Source organism: Amaranthus tricolor, chromosome 12, assembly GCF_026212465.1.
Source record: "Amaranthus tricolor cultivar Red isolate AtriRed21 chromosome 12, ASM2621246v1, whole genome shotgun sequence".
Classification (NCBI taxonomy): Eukaryota; Viridiplantae; Streptophyta; class Magnoliopsida; order Caryophyllales; family Amaranthaceae; genus Amaranthus; species Amaranthus tricolor.
The window spans coordinates 1,205,506-1,224,790 of record NC_080058.1 but is presented as its reverse complement, the minus strand read 5'-3'; the positions used below and the strand labels follow the sequence as shown (position 1 = coordinate 1,224,790).

The following is a 19,285-nucleotide window of genomic DNA, read 5'->3' as shown; positions in this document are numbered from 1 at the left end:
CTGCCATTTTCTACCAAATCATCTAGTTTAACTACTTATTTTGATGATAAAAAAATAAAATAGTCAATAATAAAGTTGTTTTATCCGTTGAAAATAAATTTATTTATTGTTTATTTTTAAATAAATAAATTTATCAAGTAAAACTTTTAAAGATAAATTTATTTACTTCATTATTTAGTCTTAATTGTATGGCTTAAAAACAAGGTAAGTCAATTGGTTGATTTACTATTGGCAATTTTACTAAAATAAGGATTTTATACGTATTATGGAGAATTGTATATTTGAGTGTGAATGATTTTTTCATATTATAAGGTAGGTTGAAAGACAAAAAGGGTTATGTGAGAATCGAATTATGATTTTACATGAGAAAAGTAGTACTTGTTTTAAATGAGATAAAACCAGAGTTTTACGAGTTTTGGGTATACTATATATGTTGGGTAAATTCCATTTTGGTGTGTGTACTACCAAAATATTTGAACTATTTAACGAAGTAATTTTTATGAAAAAGTCTTGTAAAGATTTAGTGTGTGCACCGAGCTTAATATGTAAGTAGGTTAGTGGGGTGTAAAGTAAGGAGTGTGAATTAGTAAAACTATAGTGACGAGGAGTAGTTCATAATAAAATTAATATGCACTAAATCTATATTAAAATTTATCAATTTTTATATAATAATTATTTTAATCAAGTTCAATTATACTCAATTTTAATTAACGTCTGAAATTTGAACACAATTATGAAGTAGGCTCTCAAGAGTTGAAAATTATAAGTAAGAAGTCCATTAAATATTTGGTTGGCAAGTGCAAGACTTTTAGATGTACTCTTATCATTCAAAACTTGCTGGAATGTTAGTTTAGAGTAAGCACTAAATTGGTAACTACTCCAAAAGTCCTACTCCATTAAGGGACTTATCTAAAAGAGGGGTTACTTTTTTATGATTTTAAAATTATTTTTAAAGGGGTTGAAAAGCTAATTGATCATATTTTTTTAGAAGCATATTTGAATTTTGAGAAAATAAAATATCGACTATTATGAATAATTAGGCGCATAAAAAATACAATATATTACTATTGTATTACATCTTGTACCGAAAGCAAAAAGTAGAAGACATATTTATATTTTACTCTCTTTTATTCTCATTAATGTTTTATTTGTTTTTCAACACTGTTTATCAATTGATTTTAATTTGTATTTTATTTTCAGTTTATAAAAACATATTTATGTGAAATTTTATTTAATTTGTCTCAATGTATATCAAATTTTTTATAATTTTTAACCAAATATAATAAAAAATATATAAAATTAAAATGATACATCGAATAATTCACAAAGATTTATAAAATAAGAGGGAGTATGAATCTTGGTCCCCTACATAGTTAGCCAACAAAAAAATCTTTTTGGGGTGGCAAATTTTTAAGGTTAGATTGAGTAGAGTGCAATAAAAGCAAACCATTGGCATCTTAGCTTGGGCATTGAGCTTGAGACACATAGTATTGCTAATGGGTGATCACTGTGGGATAAGATACATGAAGTCTTGAGTTCTTGCAATGTTCAAATGTCAAGAGGTAAATAGTACGAATCTAATTAAAATTAAGGTTTCCATATATTTAATATTTAATGTGTATCGACAAGATTGATTTAATTGCTGTTGCTTAATTATCGTTGTGTAATTTTGGATTATGATGAACTAAAGTAAAATGACTCATTAGATTATGTGCGCTTTTATTTATGTGGAGTTATACGTGACGTTTGCTATCAACGATCAATCAAAGACAATCTATTTGCTAAGTTTATCATTAATAAGGAAAATGTTTCATACATCTGACTATCACTACACAGGTGGCAAATGTAATACTATTTATTCACCCCACAAATTATAATTTGAGGCATGTTTTGATATTTACAATATTAAAAAATTGTGATAATTAATATAATGGGTCAAAAAAATTAATTTTTTCTATAGGTAATTAGTATTAAACATTTATTACATAGGTGAAAAGAAAAGCTATCAATCACTAAATCAATCAACTATAGTGTAATTCATTGCTAAGGCAAGATAAACCAAATATTATAGGGAGAGAAAAAAGTTATGATTGTGATTTTTGTTCTTTGGTTTTCTTATTTTAAAGTCATGTGATATAATATGTTATACAATAAATAAAAAATTAGTCAAATGTATTTAGAATTTTTTCATTTTAGAAATTGACAACTAAAATATGAAAAATCACTTTTTGTAGCTTTTTATTTTTGGTTTTTAATTTAAAAAAATATTAAAAATTGAAAACAAATAACAATAACATAGGAATCCTACTAATTGTGATTATTAAATATTATATCTTAAAATTGATGTGATAGCAATATATAACAGAAATTATAATGTTATATTACTTTAGGCTCAAGTATACATTAGGGAAAATATTTTTAGTTTTTTAAAAAAAGAAAGCAAAGAGCATGAGAAAGCTACAAAAAGGCTAATGAATACCACTAAAAAACAAAGGCTAATGAATAAATTATGTTTGTATTCATGCAACTTGCATTTAAAATTATTTGCCAAAATAATTTCACATGCATCCAACAAAATAGACTAAAGTCCAACTTCAACATCCACGTCAAAAACATGAAAATTATCTGTTTAGGTATAAAATTTAATTTGTATTATTTTTGATTGGAAACTCTACTCATAAGTTTAATGATGATGCTAAATATTAATTATCTTATTTTCTTCCTAAAATTTATTCTAATGTATTAACATTTAAAAATGTAAAATTTGGTAGTAAAAAAAATTTGTAAGCAAAAAACCATTTATTGATACATTATCATTAGAACGACACATGTATTAAAAATTTATAATACTTTTATTACTATTATTTTGGTACCAAGGTCGAGATCAAGTAATAAAAACACATATATTATTAAAGGTATTCATTCAAGTTACCGAATTGATTTTGGATTAGGTGTTTCGGGTCGATTTAACATCGAGTATTATGTTCATATTATTTTTTATATAATTGTAAATTATTATTTAAATTGAATTTTCAAATTAAATTTAATTATAAAATTGGATAATTTATAGCATAGAGTTTGTTTAAACTAACTTTACACGTCGTATTCACAAACAAACATGGTGCTTAATGCTTCTCCTTATCGACTATATCAAGCACTTAGCATGTGAGCTATGCTAAAGCCTAAAACTACTACATATAAAAGTATCCTAGAAGTATTAAAGAATTATATAGAAGTGGGGTTTACTAGGAAGAGTTAGAGTACGTAATTGAATTAAATTATACTCCCATAAATTTTTTTTTTATTGATGTTTCATAAGAAATGTTCATAAAAATAAAAATAATAAAATCTTTTAAATTATAAATATATTATTTTATTGAATAGTAAAGTTATTTAATGGAGAAAATTAAGAATCATAAACATTAAAAATATTAAATAAAGTTAGTAAAAAAATATAGGAACCACCATTATTTTAAAAAATATTTAGACAAAATTTATTGGGACTATAAGCAATATAAAAATGTTAAAATGTATTTAGTGGAAAATATATGGGGGCGATGAGTATTTATAAAATATTAGATTTATGATGTATATGTTTAATTATGCCTAAAATTTATGATATAAATAGAAAAATTATTTAGGAAAACTATAAATAAAAATATCAAACTGAAATATAGAAGTTTAAGAGTTAATGTGAAGTTTTGAAGTAAATCAAAATATATTGAATTCTATTTAGTACTCTATAATCGAAATATTTGATTATAACTTCATGTCATATTCAATAATAATATATAAAAGATTTGATTTAGAGATATTATGAATTCTTAACAAGCAAAAGAATCACAAATATTGGTCAACTAATTATCAAAGGCCTTGACAATTCGTTGGTTTCTAATTTTTCCGAATAGTTTTTATTTTCTTATACTCGCGTGTTTGAACGCAAAAGATCAAGGTATAATAAAATTTTCCTCTGTTTTACAATATTAATAACACTTAATATCTTTAATAAAAATAACAAATTTGACGATGAATAATAACAATAGAAAACACTCAAAATGTAATCCGCAACACAAAATTATTGATTTTTAATTATTAATTACTTCTCATATTATTAAATTAATGATTAGAGATAACGATTTCGTTATTCATTCAATTAGTAATGACAATAAATATTTTCAACCACCAGATTCATTTTATCGTCACCCCTATTTTAATAATAATAATAATGATAATAATAAAAATAAAAATAATATTTTTTAAAAAATAATAACAATAATAATAATAATAATAATAATAATAATATTTTAAAAAAATTTTAAAAAAAATTTAAAGGGGTGAGTCGCGGGTTTTGTGCGACTCACCCCTTTAATTATTTATTTATTTATTTATTATTTTTTAAATATTATTATTATTATTTTTATTATTTTTAAAATATTATTTTTATTTTTATTATCATTATTATTATTTTTATTATAGTAATAATAATAATAATAATAATAATAATAATAATAATAATGATTATTATTATTATTATTATTATTTATTTTTATTATTTTTAAGTATTGTTATTATTATTAATATTATTATTATGATCATTGTTATTTTAAGTTCAGGGATATTTTCGTCATTTTATTAATATAAGGGTGACCATAAAATGAAAAGGGGTACCGATGCCCTTAAAATATTAAAAGTAATACTTTTGAGTTTTGACTCAATCCAAAATCATATAGTTTTGAATATAAAGTATTTAATTGGTGGATACTTCTGGTTTTTCTTTGATTTAATTCAATATTAAATATTAATAAAAACTGTCTAGAAACTCCACCAATATACTCTTCTGATGTTCATCCTTAATAAAGTGTTTTTTTGATTCTTCATGCATTCATTATTAAGTGAATCATAATTACGTACTACGTGAGGCACTTATCATCAAAAAAAAAAAATAGTTTCAATAATAATAGCTTTGGATCGAGATTCTAATTTCGTTTAAAGAATAATAATATTTTTAAAAGAGTAGATTAGGAAATAATAAAAAAAAAATTTATATTAAATTAGGTAATATAAATAATACTTTATACTTATAAAATTAGATGTTTATAACATATTTATACTTAAAATCAATTTTATCCTTGTTAAAGAACACTTTAAAACGCCATTCGCAATGCTCTTTTTAAAACTAAAGTATAGTCTAAAAAAGGCGAGAGTTCAAATCTAAAATATTTTTTAAACCTCGAATTTCCTCTTTCCATGTAAGAGCCACCACCATCACTTTCATGAGTCCATTAACATGATTTGTGGCAAATCTTGATTAATTATTATAAGGGTCACCTTTAACACAGTAACAATTGATTTAAATGTATTTTAGGTGGGTTAGATAAAAATTAAAATAATCAAAGCACGTTTGAGAGGTTGAGCCCCAATGAATTTCTTCATAATACTTTCGTTGTTGCACAACAGAATCAATGACCTCAAAACACTGCAATTGACCATGGTACCGCCACCACTACCTCAAGTTCACTGTTGTGCAACCTTGCCACCCATCCTCTAGTCCCATTCGTCTCCGTCTCTGCTACCACATTCTTTTCCTATCTTTTCAAGCATGAAGTATAGTCTAGATAAAAAAATTGCTAATATGACTTACATTATATCTATTTTAATATATTTCTACGTGTTAAATCGCTAATAACAGTAATATTTTTAATATTTTCTATGTGTTAAATTCTTAGAAGAATCACTTATAAATTGTTAAAAAATCACATAAATATTAAAAAACAATCAACTTCATACTCACCATATCTCAATCCCATATACTTCCTCCTATTCACCACAGTCCACAAGTGTCTTATTTGCTTTATGCACTCTATTCAATGCACTTATTCAATTTTTAATATCTTTACTTGTGCATAATTAATAATTATAAAAAGTTTGATATAAATAATCCTTGCATTGAGACGAATCAAATAAAATCCCACTTGACTATATTTTAAGTTATAAATTAATAATACAATACAAATTAAGAGTTAGAGATAAATAGTGTCCAAAAAGCAAATAGGACACTTATAATTAGAGTCCAAAAAATATCAATAATTTATAAATTCATAACAATGCCTTAATTAAAGAAAAAAAATCCAAAGCCTAAATTTGTAGTTAGAGTCCACCACGTCTTCATCTCCATTTTCCATCATTATTCAGTCACATTTCCAGTCATACCACAGTTGTCCCAAACACCTACCTTTTATCATAGTTCCTTCTCTCACTACTTTCTCTCTCTTCCTTCATCTGCAACCTTCCTCTTGCAACAATGGAGGATCACTTCGGAGAAGATGACAACGATTTTCTACCTTCAACTTCTTCATATCCTCGTGCTCCCAAAATCTTCGACAGATTTGGTTCTTCTTCCTCTTCCGATGAAGATTTTTCTCCTACTACTTCATCTGTTTCTCTCCAAAACTCTAATTCAACCACTACCTCAAATGGCGTTGTCAAATCTGCTGGTAAAAAGATCGATTACATGATTCAGTTTCTTGATCGCAAACTTTCGAAAGTTAATAGTAATAATTCTAATAATGGCAGTGGTAATTCTCCGTTACCGGAGTTTATTGGTTCTGGTGGAGGAACAGGAATTTTTAGGTTACCGGTAAGGTCGGCGGTTCGACCGGACCGGCCTCCGAGTGTTGAGGTTAGACCGCATCCGAGGAGAGAGACTCAAGTAGGGCGGAAATTGAGGACGATTATGTGTACTGATAAGCAGTTATGGAGTGGTGGAGAGAATTCTTTGAGGTGTTGGGAGTTGTCGGAAATTTTTTCTTCTCATGATGGTGATGATGAGGGTGATGTGTGTAGAGGTGAGGTGAGGGCGGGGGATGAGATGACTTCGAAGTTTTGTGAGTCGGTCGAAGTGGCGGCGGAAGTGGTTTGTATGGTTGGGGATGAAGGAGGGAGAGTGGTGTGGAGTGGGCACAAAGATGGGAAAATAACGTGTTGGAGAATGGAGGATGGGAAGAAGAATGGTTTTAAGGAGTGTTTGTCTTGGCAAGCTCATAGAGGGCCGGTTCTTTCTATGGTTATTACTTCATATGGTGAGAATCTTAATTTGGTTTTTGCATCATTTGTAATGGTTTATTTTTATGTTTTGTTTTGGTTGATTATGAATGATGGTGTGGATTGGTTTAATTTGTTGGAAGCTATGTAAATGTATGTGTGAATGAATGAATATAACATAATATAATGTCTAATTGACCTTCAGTTAGCTTCTATAGTGGCACTGAGGCAGTGTAATTTTGTTTTTGTTGATAAATTTGTCGTTGAGTTTGTTAAACTTTGAGATTGGTGGAAGGTTTAGAGAATATTATTATGTGTAATTGTGGAGTTTTTAGAGCATTGGTTGGAGACTTTTTTAAAGTTATTCGACTTAAACTGAATTTTTTTGAACCTGAGGGAACTTATTTCTGACTTGATAGCTTCAAATTGAATTTGTTTGACCATGAATTTCTTTTATGGTGAGCGAGTAAGAAATAGCGGGAAGCTGAATTTGGATGCTGCGATGCTGCTTGTTAAATACGACTAGAATTTCAATGGAAATCCGTGGGGGAATTAATTTTGTGAAAATCGACCTTGTGTTAACTAACAAAATAGCTGGTGTTTTATGTCTGAGATCTTTTATGGATCTTTGTGAGTGCAAATTGATTTTGTTTGAGTTTCAAATTTTGCAATCAAAATAATCTGAATTGATGGAGCAAAGAGAGATTGGAGATTAGGATATGGAAATAAAGGTAAATTATGAATGTTAGGAGGTCTTTCAATATAAGGCTAGGATGATATTTGCCAATGATTCATCGATTGAAATAGAGATTTGGTCTTGTTTGGAATTTGATGGAGTTTTCCCCTTAAAATTTCAGTTAGTAATGCTCGAAAGTTTCTTGGATTACGTTTCATAACCTAATGCCATAATTAATTCCCATTTAGGGCCCCTTAGGTAGGGTTTGGAGTTGGATGTAAGCAACATTGCAACTTACCTATTGTGTAACAAAGATGTTTCCATTGGCAACACATCATTTGCCATTTTACATAAAAAAATTCACATAATGTAATGAGTTATTTCTGATTTCACAATAGCCCATCAAATACAAAATAAAAAATATGGATTTTTGGACCTACCGAGAATGAACAAAATATTATGTTGATGTGATTAAGTGGCTCTCACTGGCTTCTAGGCATGTTTTGGGAGCAGATGTACACTATGTTACTTTTGTGATGACAAAGAGTTTGTTTTCGTTTACCTTTGATATAACACGTTATAAACTTTTTATATTCTTGGCGTTTAGGTTGTTTTCTTTGGTGATGATACTCAATCTTCTTTAGGTTCATGTAGCCTGGAGCGAAAACCAAAAATCAACCTCTATACAACTAAGATATTGTTCAAAGCTCAAGGTGTTCTCAAATATATTTGTAACCCTAATAAAAATAAAAAGTTCTTTCAAGAGAAAAAAATTAACTTTTTTTTTTTTTTTTTGCTTAATTACAACTTAAGTCATACTTTTTGCCAGCACAATGTACAATTTTTTAAAAATGTAACATATCTTATCAATCTAATGAAATGTAAAATAAATTTCATAGTAATAATTAATTAAATCATGCGCAAGATTAGGTACAAAAAAACATGATTATCATCTTAGATTTCATTTTGATAGAGATGGTCAAGGATATTTTAATTGTCATGTTAGAATAGTAATTTGATTGTTACACCTCTGTGGCCTTTGAATGATACAGGAATCAAATAAAGAAAGAGAGAAAAGAGTTGGACAGAGGAAATGGAACATAGTTAGCATTGAAAAGAAAATATTAGAAGTAAAAAATAACTTTTATATTAGGAAAGAATCACTATGTAAGCAATAAAAAAATAAATAAAAATGAATTCTCATATTATAAGCACATTAGGTGCGTATTTTCAGGTTTTGAATATGGAACCTCAGATTATCAAGATGGAGCAATTTGCCAATGACCTAAGTTTGGAGTTGAGTAAATAAGTAACTTGAACTAAATGTTGGGGCCATGAAGTCTGCGAGGCTCTGTGCCATACTACCATCACTCCGCCCTCTCCTGGTATTAGTCGGGCCTGGGTTCATGAATGAGTGCTAGTGATACTTAAAAGTGAGTAAAATGCTATTGGAATTTAACAGGTATTGTGGACAGGTTACAGCCAAACCAGGATAGTGTTGCAGTGTTGGTTACTTATTTCTTTGCATAATTTAATTTGGACTCTTATTTATTGAACTCCAAAACTCCATGTTTCATGGGTCACCTTAGTGTAAAATGAAGATGCTAGGAAAACTGAGTTGAGCCTAAGATGATTGGCAAACGTTTCATGTATCCACCTTTTCTTATGCACACCTTGCTTCCAACTCTAACAATAACAAAGCTTTCTTAGTTTTCCAATTCTTGCAATTACCGAAATTGGCAGTCAATCTGTATCTTTCTACAAGATGATTTAGTAATATTTTGTTAATCACCAAATGGCTCCAACAACTTTATAGTTCAGACTACATGAGGATGCAGTATTGTATGATGAATTGCTTTCTCAAGAGTCAAGTGTGATTATGCCAGCGACCAATATTGATTATCAAATATAATGGTTTTTGGCCGTAGTCAGACTAAGATCATGTCAAAAGTGCTCAGGTTGCTCCTGGTTCATTTGAGTTATTTTCCATATTTTTGGTGGTTATTTCTGACAAACATTCTGTATCTATGCAAGTGTTTAAATGATATTTGCTAATTCAAGTTTTAGCTAGTGTTGATCCATCATCAACTCATCATTCATTAATATTGACGAGGAAACTTGTCGAAGATGACTCTGGAACAAAGTAGGGTTGTCTGTAGTGGGCTTGTTAACTTTGAATTGGGATTCACCAAATCGATCACCACTGTCAAACTAGAATCGAGAGCAAACTAATTGATTATATCGTTTATGACCATCATAATACAATATTATGAAACACAAGGGAACAGCCGAATAGGGGTTGCTAAGGTCAATGATAATTTTTTTGGTAAATTTGTGTATATTCTTATGTGCCACTGCCAGTTAGTCAAATGAAAAAAACATGATTTTTATTGATTGATTAGTTAATGATTTATATGGGACTTGGTCACTTAGCATTTGCATTCTATGCAGGCAAGAAAAAGAATCCTTGTTCTCATATGAATTAAGCATTGTGCTCGTCTTTACTCTTGCACTGTACTAACACATCCTTCTGTATTATTGGCGGATATTTTCCTGTACTTAGGTGATCTTTGGTCTGGTTCTGAGAATGGCATTATTAGGATTTGGCCATGGGAAGCTATCGTGAAGTCCCTTTCCCTAAAATCCGAGGAAAGACATATTGCTTCCTTGGTAATTGAGAGATCCTATGTTGACCTTAAGAGTCAAGTAACTATAAATGGTGTATGCTACATGTTTTTGTCAGACGTGAAGTGTTTGGTATCAAATCATTCTACAGCAAAGGTCTGGAGTGCTGGTGTTCTTTCATTTGCGTTATGGTATGTCGTCCCCTTTGAGACTCTACATTTGATGTGAAGACTCTCCCTTTCTAATCTTGGACTTGGGTTGTCATTGCTTGACCTCTTATGTTACTTGAATCTTTGTACAAGTGTTAAATATGGGTGTGTTTATAAGTGTGGGCATGTTTTGAATTATTCTTTTCATTTATAATTTATTCTTGTTTGCATTTTCAGTGTCTTTAATGGAATGTGATGCGTCTGAAATCTATCCCAATACCATATCAGGGTGTCAATCATTTGTTTTCGATATGAGAGTGTCAATTATTTGATATAATCGTATGGTTACTTGAGGGGAAGTTAATATTTAAATGACATAACTGAACCATAATTAGGTGATAGGTTGCTAAATTGTGTTTATTGGATATCTGAATAGAAATGATCTGTGTCTGTATTTGCAATCATTTGAAAGGCTAGAGATATGAAGTTTGGTCAATGTTACTAATGCAAGTATTATTGTCCCGATACAAGTTATATTGACTTTTCCTGTATTCAAATTGCAAAGTTAGTATGTGTTTATTTTAATATGATGCAATAGTAAGTTCTTGTCCATTAAAAACCTGTTCAAAGCTCTGTTTTATCATCTTTGATGTTGATTCTTTGTTCAATTGTAAGCAAAACATATAATGAACTTTTACTGCTTTTATCATATGTGTTGTGCTGAAATAATTTGTTTCAGCTTTTTTCTAAAACTTGAACAGGGATGCCCGAACGCGAGAATTGTTGAAAGTCTTCAATACCGATGGCCAGACTGAGAGCTGGTTGGACATCTCATCATTGCAGGATTTGACAGCAGAAGATGAAATGAAGATGAGGTATGTAGCTGCTTTAAAGAAGGAAAAAGCTCAAGCTTCTTTTGGTTTCTTTCAACGCTCACGTAATGCTATTCTTGGCGCTGCTGACGCGGTTCGTCGAGCTGCAGTCAAGGGGGCTATGGGAGATGATAGACGAACTGAAGCAATGGTTGCAACAATAGATGGAATGGTTTGGGTTGGGTGCAGTAGTGGTCATCTTGTGCAGTGGGATGATAATGGGAATCGTCACCTAGAGCTCCATTTTCATCATTCTGTTGTTCAGTCTCTTGCTACTTACGGTTCTAGAATATGGGTTGGTTATTCAAGTGGCATTGTGCAGGTGGTGGATCTTGAAGGGAACCTGCTTGGGACTTGGGTGGCTCATAGTAGTCCTGTGATCAAAATGGCTGTTGGTGGTGCTTATATTTATACTTTAGCAGGTCATGGTGGTATAAGAGGATGGAATATAACATCTCCAGGGCACATTGACAACCTGATTCGTGCAGAGTTAAGTGGGAAAGAATTTCTTTACACGAGGCTGGAGAATTTAAAGGTTTTGACTGGCACTTGGAATGTTGCTCAAGGAAGGGCATCTTATGACTCTCTTATATCTTGGCTTGGCTGTGCTTCATCAGATACTGATATTGTTGTTGTTGGCTTGCAAGAATTAGAAATGGGTGCTGGTGTTCTTGCAATGTCTGCTGCTAAAGAAACTGTAAGCTCTTGCACAAATCTATTGCCTTAAGCTCATGATAGTTTGGCTCATCTCTGTTTGTTCCACCAATTGAAGACAGTTTTTATGTGCGACACGAATACTTCATGAATCCATGTGTTAGCTGTCATAGCTATTTTAAATTTTACGCAACCTATAAATTTGAGTTATGTGCATGTGTTTTGACAGCCAATGTCGTGTTCATGAGACATAGTCTATATGCTTACATGTTGTATTATATTGAGGAATTTGGTAGATGGTGCGCAAGCCAATTTTGTCTTTAGTAGTTTGTTGTAGTTAGTCGGTTCCCAAACCTACTAATTCAATGTCAATCTAACAATTTGCTGTGAATAAGTGATACTTCTATAATCCTTTTGTCCCAATTTAGTTGCCACATATTCTTTTTGGTTTCTTTCTTTTTAGTTGCAGCATTTCCTTTCACGATCAGTTTTTACTAATCGACCCTCAAAATTTAAGCTAATTTACTCCTTCCAAATTCCAGCCATACCTTAATGCATTCACTCACACCATTCATTTAACTAAATAACTAACAGTTTTATGCAATTACACCATTCAAACATAAACCTAACTCTTAAAATTTTAATATAAGTTGAATCCATGTGTTATGTGTATCAACTAAATTCGGATAGAGGGGTTTGTTTTAATTTCCCTGAATTTTCTGGTTTGGCTGTATTTCATTGCATCTTTAGAAACTTTGTGTTGCTTGTGTAGAATTTTGCAAGTTAATTAAGTAGCACTAGCAATAGGTGTTATTAATGTATCTCCCGTCCATAGTGTAAAAATGCGGTAACGGAATAGTGATGCGGTTATCGTAATACCTAAATATCGGTCGAAACTATAAAATATTCCATGATGCGGCCCAAACGCGATTCTTTACACCTTTACAACGCGGTAAATATTGGTTCATTTTTTTTGAAAACCTTGACAATGCGGCCAACGCAATGCGATGCAGCCTTTTTTACACTATGCTCCCGCTTCTCTTTCATGGAATGTCTTGCCTGGTAGAGAAGGAGTTGAGCCTTGAGACAGAGTGCTAGGTGAAAGGTACTTCATTCCTTGTTTAGTTATTATTGAAGGGGTTGATAGTAGCAATTTAGTCAAAATGTGATAGACATCTAATTCATGCCTATTGATGAGTATGTGAAATATGTGCATGAATTACAAGAAGTTAGCATGTCACCGTCCTTTATTTTCAAAACTCTTACATGTAAAGTTGGTATCAAGTTGTGTATGTTAGCTAAAGTTGATCACTTCTTGGCGAGCGCTGCATTGTAGGAAGGTTTCATAGTTACATCTAATTCGTATCCTATGTGCATATTCACTTTCTGTCTCACCATCTGTTTTAATGTATCATTCACTACTAATTTGAACATGTTTTTGGTGATGGGGTCTTAAAATCAAGAAGAAATAGGATAGGTCATAAATGGTGATAAACGGTCTTTAACATCATTGTTCCTCTTGTTAATTTGAGTTTTCTTGAACTGGCGATTGGTGAACATTAATTTTTAGCGCAGACAAGGTTACCTTCTGAACAATATTCCCTTTGGTAGGTTGGATTGGAAGGTAGTGCTGTTGGGCAGTGGTGGCTTGACACTATTGGGAATATCTTGGATGAAGGTTCCACTTTTGAGCGTGTTGGTTCAAGACAGCTGGCTGGTTTACTCATTGCTGTTTGGTGAGTACTATTTTAGCTATGCTGAATATCTTAAACATCGCATTTTGATGTGTGTTGGGCTGTTGGCTTCTCAGTTCTGTGTTTCTGTTGATCACAAAGATGCCTTGTTTCCAGGGTGAGAAAGAGCCTTGAAGCTCATGTTGGGGATGTTGATGCTGCCGCTGTACCTTGTGGCTTTGGACGTGCAATTGGTAATAAGGTATATCTTCATTATCGCAGCAGCTTGTATATATGATTCTGTTTTTAAGTTCATTTGTTGACCTCTTTTATAATTTGTTGGATTCTCATTGGAGTAGCAGAGCACTGCTTGATTTTTTTAACCCAGTTTAACATTGATCTTATTTCATTAATAATCAAGCCTGATTTGTTTTCTGTAATCTGGTTATGTTGTATGGACTTATTTGTTTCTTTAATATTGGAACAAAGTTACTTGCTTTGTCCATCTACGTAAATGGTTAATTGATTTTTGGTTTAACTAAAAAATTTACAGATTTTTTCTCCTGACATCAATAGCAGTAGCTCAACTTTGCTTGCCTCTTAAATAGGTTAAATGTCAATTATTTTCTGAGTTTCTAAGATTGTTTTCTAAATTCTACGTTATGATCTAGTAAGCCCTTGTACATTGATCAACATAATGTCGCTACATGTCATTCCTGACATCTGACCTGGCTTCAGATGCTTGTTACAGGGGGCTGTTGGCTTACGGATGAGAGTATATGGTCGAATTGTGTGTTTTGTTAACTGTCACTTTGCTGCACATTTGGAAGCCGTCAACCGTAGGAATGCTGACTTTGATCATGTGTACCGATCAATGGTCTTCAGTCGGTCTTCCAGTTTCAATGGTGCTTCCGGTATTAAGCCATATCTCCTATTATCTTGCTCGGTTGCCTGCTTCATATATTTATCATACTTTGTTTATCGTTATGGCTGGCCATTGGCCGTTTGTCTTGCAGTTGGCGTCTCATCTGGTGCCCAAATTCTGCGTGGAGCTAATGTAATCCTCCATATTTCATTATGCATGCCTAGTTTTCTAAGTACGTATGAGCATGCAGAGTTATAATGTTCTCACAACTATGGGTGCGTCTTACAGGGTATGAGCTTTCGCTCAGTTGATGTAATACCTGAGTTATCAGAAGCAGACTTGGTCATCTTTCTTGGAGACTTTAATTATCGTCTGGATGGTATATCTTATGATGAAGCCAGAGATTTTATTTCACAAAGATGTTTTGAGTGGCTCAGAGAGCGGGATCAACTTCGAGCAGAGATGGAGGCTGGGAGAGTGTTCCAAGGAATGCGTGAAGCTGTTGTTAGGTTTCCTCCAACATACAAGTTTGAAAGACATCAACCTGGTTTAGCTGGTATTGTTTATTAAAACTTGTTCTTAGGCCAGGCCCTTCTCTTTTGACTTATCTCCTGGCATATATCAAATATGGGGGGAAAATAAAGAGCGTAGGATCGGAGTACATGTGCCAATGGAGGCAATTGTTTCTAAAATTTAGGCACAGTCATAGAGAAATAGTTATCAAGTCTCCGCTGCAGAAACTAGGAAAAGTACAATAAAAGCTGTTTTATGTTCCCTAAATGCAAGATTTCTTCTGCATGTGTAAAGTTACCAATCAAACTTTCACTGATCAACTTTCACATGACTTCTAGCTTGCTTCTTCTATATGTTAGGTAGATTACAGCATTATATATGCCAACTATGCAAGTTGTTTTTGTTTGTAAGTAAAATGTATCAAACTTAACTGATGCTATCTAGAATTTATCTTTGCGTTCTCTTAATTTGACCAGTATTTGTAAGTCTTATCAAAGTGAATGAGTATATAATACAGTAGTCCATTAAGAAGAATACAGTGTAGTCAGATATATAATTGGCAATGAAAAGTTACCAAACTGTGAGTCTTTAAGCTCTATTGTCTATGAACATTTGCTTATTTTCCTTTTCCCCAAGAAGCTAACCTTTCATAAATTTTCATTATGTTGTTTTTTTTTGTATCATCGTCTGCTCTGCTGATTACTGTTTCTCTCTATGAGGAGTCGAGGCTTGCTTGATGCTTCTTTATATTTGCGGAGCAAATTTGTGAAATTTCCTTTATTCACTCCTATGCTTCTTTTGATGTGAAGGCTTTGTTCTTCTATAGGTTATGACGCTGGTGAAAAGAAGCGTATTCCTGCTTGGTGTGACAGGGTATTATATCGTGATAGTCGCACTTCTTCAAGTTCAGAGTGTAGTCTTGATTGTCCAGTTGTCTGCTCAATATCAGAGTATGTTTCTTGAGTTACGTTTTTGTGCACACTTTTTGGTGGTTTGGTTATTTTCATACTTTAGGTTTCTTTAATATCTTGACAAAGTATCATCATTAGGTATGAGGCTTGCATGGATGTAACTGACAGCGATCACAAGCCTGTCCGCTGCAAATTTAATATAGATATTGCTCGTGTTGATGAGTCAGTAAGGAGACAAGAGTACTGTGAAATTATTGAATCAAACCCAGAAGTCCGTTCTCTGCTTCAGAAACTATGTAGAGTACCAGAAACTATTGTCAGTACAAACAACATAATTCTTCAAGATGATGGCAAATCACTTCTGAGAATTACAAACAAAAGCCCTTTTGATAAAGCTATGTTTACAATTATATGTCTTGGTGAGTCCACCATCGACACAGATGGAGTAGCATCTAATCACAGTCCAAGAGGTGCTTTTGGTTTCCCACGATGGCTTCAGGTATTTCATCAAATCATGTTATAGTTAATCAGTTTAATCCATTTTGACTTGTAAACAGACAATGGAACAATGACAGTTTCTACCGATATGATTGACTCCAGGATAGGTATTCTGTGTATACTAAGTAGGTTTCTATTCTCTGAAGCACTTATACTAATGATATCAGTACACTGTTATTTGCGTAGTTGAAAGTGCTGACATGTGCAGATGGTGTTTTATTTATTGGGGTGGAGTTTGTTAAATTATTCGTTGATGGATAGGTTGGACTCTGTTATCAAGTAGTCCAGATTTTTGACAGTCAAAACTGACACATCACCACTACTTCACTAGCTTTATCCTATTAAGTATATATTCTGGAGTATCAATTGTAAGATATATTGATGGTCTATATTGGAATTAAGGTAAAACTTGAGACTCTTAACTCCAAAAGTTAAATGTGGCCCTTTTTAAATTCCTAAAAGGGAGAGTACACATGATCCATCAAAGTCGCATTCGAGTCATTATGTATTTTGTTTAATTTAAGGTAGAACGTTCAATTGTTCCTTTTGAATAGGATACTTTTTCACGTGAGGGAAGTTTTTAGAGGATTAGATCTGATGAGAAGAGAAACTGTTTGGGGGAGAGGCATTCACTTTAGGAAAAAAGGTTGGCCCTTCTGCGTTCTAAGTCCCCAGTGTCACATCTGTTGGAGGGTCTTGGAAGGATAGTTTGCTCGTTTCATGAAACTAGAGGATTCTGTCAGGGTTTTCTTGTTTTCATCATATTTTCCCTTTTTTCTTGATATATTTTTACTATCATTTGGGGGAGGGTCATTTGTTTTTTAGAGTCTTCATTTTTCTTCTATAACTAACAAAGAACCATCAATTTGTATAATGTATCCTGTACTTGGGACCTATTAGAGGGTTGAGATTTTTTTACCAGATCACTTACACATACTATAATTAGAGTCTATCTCAAATAAAACTTGTATCTTTCCGCAGGTAACCCCTGCAAAGGGTGTTGTTGAACCAGATCGTACATTGGAGATCGAAGTTCATCACGAGGAGTTCGAAACCCTAGTGCAGTTTGTTGATGGTGTTCCTCAGAATAGCTGGTGTGAGGATGCGAGGGACAAGGAAGTCATCATGCTTGTAACATATCATGGAAGTTGTTGTACTAAGATTGGTACCCATCGTATACGTGTCCGTCACTGCTGCTTAACTAAAGATAAAAACTCCATATTAAAACAGGAGAATGAGGGGAGAGTCCAGTCAAATCTCCTGCACAGGTCCAACATCCAAAATCTCAACACTTCACTCGACGTTTTTGACAAATTACGTAAGCTTCAATCTCCTTGAAACTGTTCAAACAACTTTTGTTATGTTCCTAAACTCCTTCACCACTATAAATGTATCTACACCATCGAAATCTTGGTCTTCGTTGGAATTAGAAGACTGAGACCGTAGATTTTGTTACTGTCCCTAACTAGCCGGGTTGCAGAGTTTTTGGCGAAGGCAGATTGTCGTTTGTAAATAGAACATCTATATGGTGCTGATTTGCATTACATCTATTTAAGAAGTGTGCTGTTTGCTGAAGAATCGAAGCCTGACTTCATTTCATGTGTACAGAAGGTATGTAGAGTTTAATGTCTAATGTCTAAACACATAAAGAAAGCATAAAAGAAGCTAAAATGTGTTTCCAAGAGTTTTGAATTTTATGTCAGTTGAACTATAATAAACACCTATTGTATTGTAGTTGACTTTTTTTTTTTTTTTTTTTTTTTTGAAGTTTTCTGATTTTGTGAGAATGATATTTTGGTTTTTAGTGATTTTGTTCATTAATTATGTAAGAGAAAAGGAAAGGAAAATGGTGCATATATGCTAAAAAGGAAAATCGTAGGAAAACGCATGATGTTGAACTTTGTGTGTTTTTATATTGCATAAATTGAGATTTCGGAGAATAATAAATTTAATTTAATGTACATAAAAGCTCAAGTCTGTATTTTTTTTTAGTTGAAGTTAATTTTTCTTTTTTTTACTTTTAAAGATTGGAGGGAATCAAAACAAGGATAATCATTAATCCAAAGAAATGAAATTAGTTAAAAAGTTTTTGAACTAAATAATAACTAATGAACTTTCTTAACTCATTTTATTACAATTTAAAAAATCTATATCAAAAGGGGCTTATAGTTGCCTATATGAGTAGGTTGTAACTCACTTTAATTTTTTTGCATATACAATTTTACAAATTGTTATATAAGATGGTCTCATCAAAGGCCGTATTTGTGCTTGGATTAAATAATCCATTTAACATATATTATAAGAATATGAGCTTATTGTTTGAGGTTGTTTTACGGAGAGACGGTATCTTATAAAAGTAGTTCATTTAATTTTCTCCAGCCATAAGTTTTATTAAAACATGGAAAGACAAAAATACCCTTGCTTGTTAATGTAGTGGTTTGAGTAACAATGAGAGGAATCATCCGAAAGTTAAGGGCTATTCCATGTACGGAAATGGAGCTGCTAAAGTAATAGGATGATTTCATACTTGGAGTAGAAAGTTGAAAGCGAAATTCTAGTATACCTTGTCAAGTTATTACACAAATTCTAATTGATATGATTTCATTGTAATATAGTTTTAAATTAGGCTAAATATTTCAATTAAATTAATTAAAACATCATCTTCGTATCAAAGATATACTCACTTTTAGTTATTTAATATTTAACACGTTATTTTAGATTTTAAAATTAATTTATTAAATATTAAACTCATTTTTTGAATTCAAACTCCTAATATGAACCTGTTATACAGTTTTACTAGAGTTGCTT

General features: G+C 31.8%; 1 protein-coding gene across 2 annotated transcripts; it reads left to right on the top strand.

The window, feature by feature from the left end:
• The first annotated feature begins 6,133 nt into the window (after nt 1-6,133).
• LOC130797054 (type II inositol polyphosphate 5-phosphatase 15) lies at nt 6,134-19,049 on the top strand. Of its 2 annotated transcripts, XM_057659533.1 has the most exons (11): nt 6,135-7,079; nt 10,281-10,533; nt 11,253-12,060; nt 13,629-13,753; nt 13,868-13,952; nt 14,442-14,604; nt 14,707-14,747; nt 14,844-15,111; nt 15,895-16,018; nt 16,118-16,478; nt 17,459-19,046. In XM_057659533.1, the coding sequence occupies exons 1-11, from the start codon at nt 6,302-6,304 to the stop codon at nt 17,813-17,815; spliced, it is 3,363 nt and encodes a 1,120-aa protein (XP_057515516.1). In that variant the 5' UTR covers nt 6,135-6,301; the 3' UTR covers nt 17,816-19,046. The 2 variants fall into 2 exon arrangements, with proteins under 2 accessions (XP_057515515.1, XP_057515516.1); XM_057659532.1 differs by having other exon boundaries at nt 6,134-7,079; nt 14,442-14,747; nt 17,459-19,049.
• Nucleotides 19,050-19,285: the final 236 nt, after the last annotated feature.

Coding starts and splice junctions, on each gene's coding strand:
- LOC130797054 (XM_057659532.1), top strand. CDS start 6,302: ATGGAGGATCACTTCGGAGAAGATGACAACGATTTTCTACCTTCAACT. Junction 12,061..13,628: donor TGTCTGCTGCTAAAGAAACT/GTAAGCTCTTGC, acceptor TCCCTTTGGTAG/GTTGGATTGGAAGGTAGTGC. Junction 16,479..17,458: donor GTTTCCCACGATGGCTTCAG/GTATTTCATCAA, acceptor ATCTTTCCGCAG/GTAACCCCTGCAAAGGGTGT.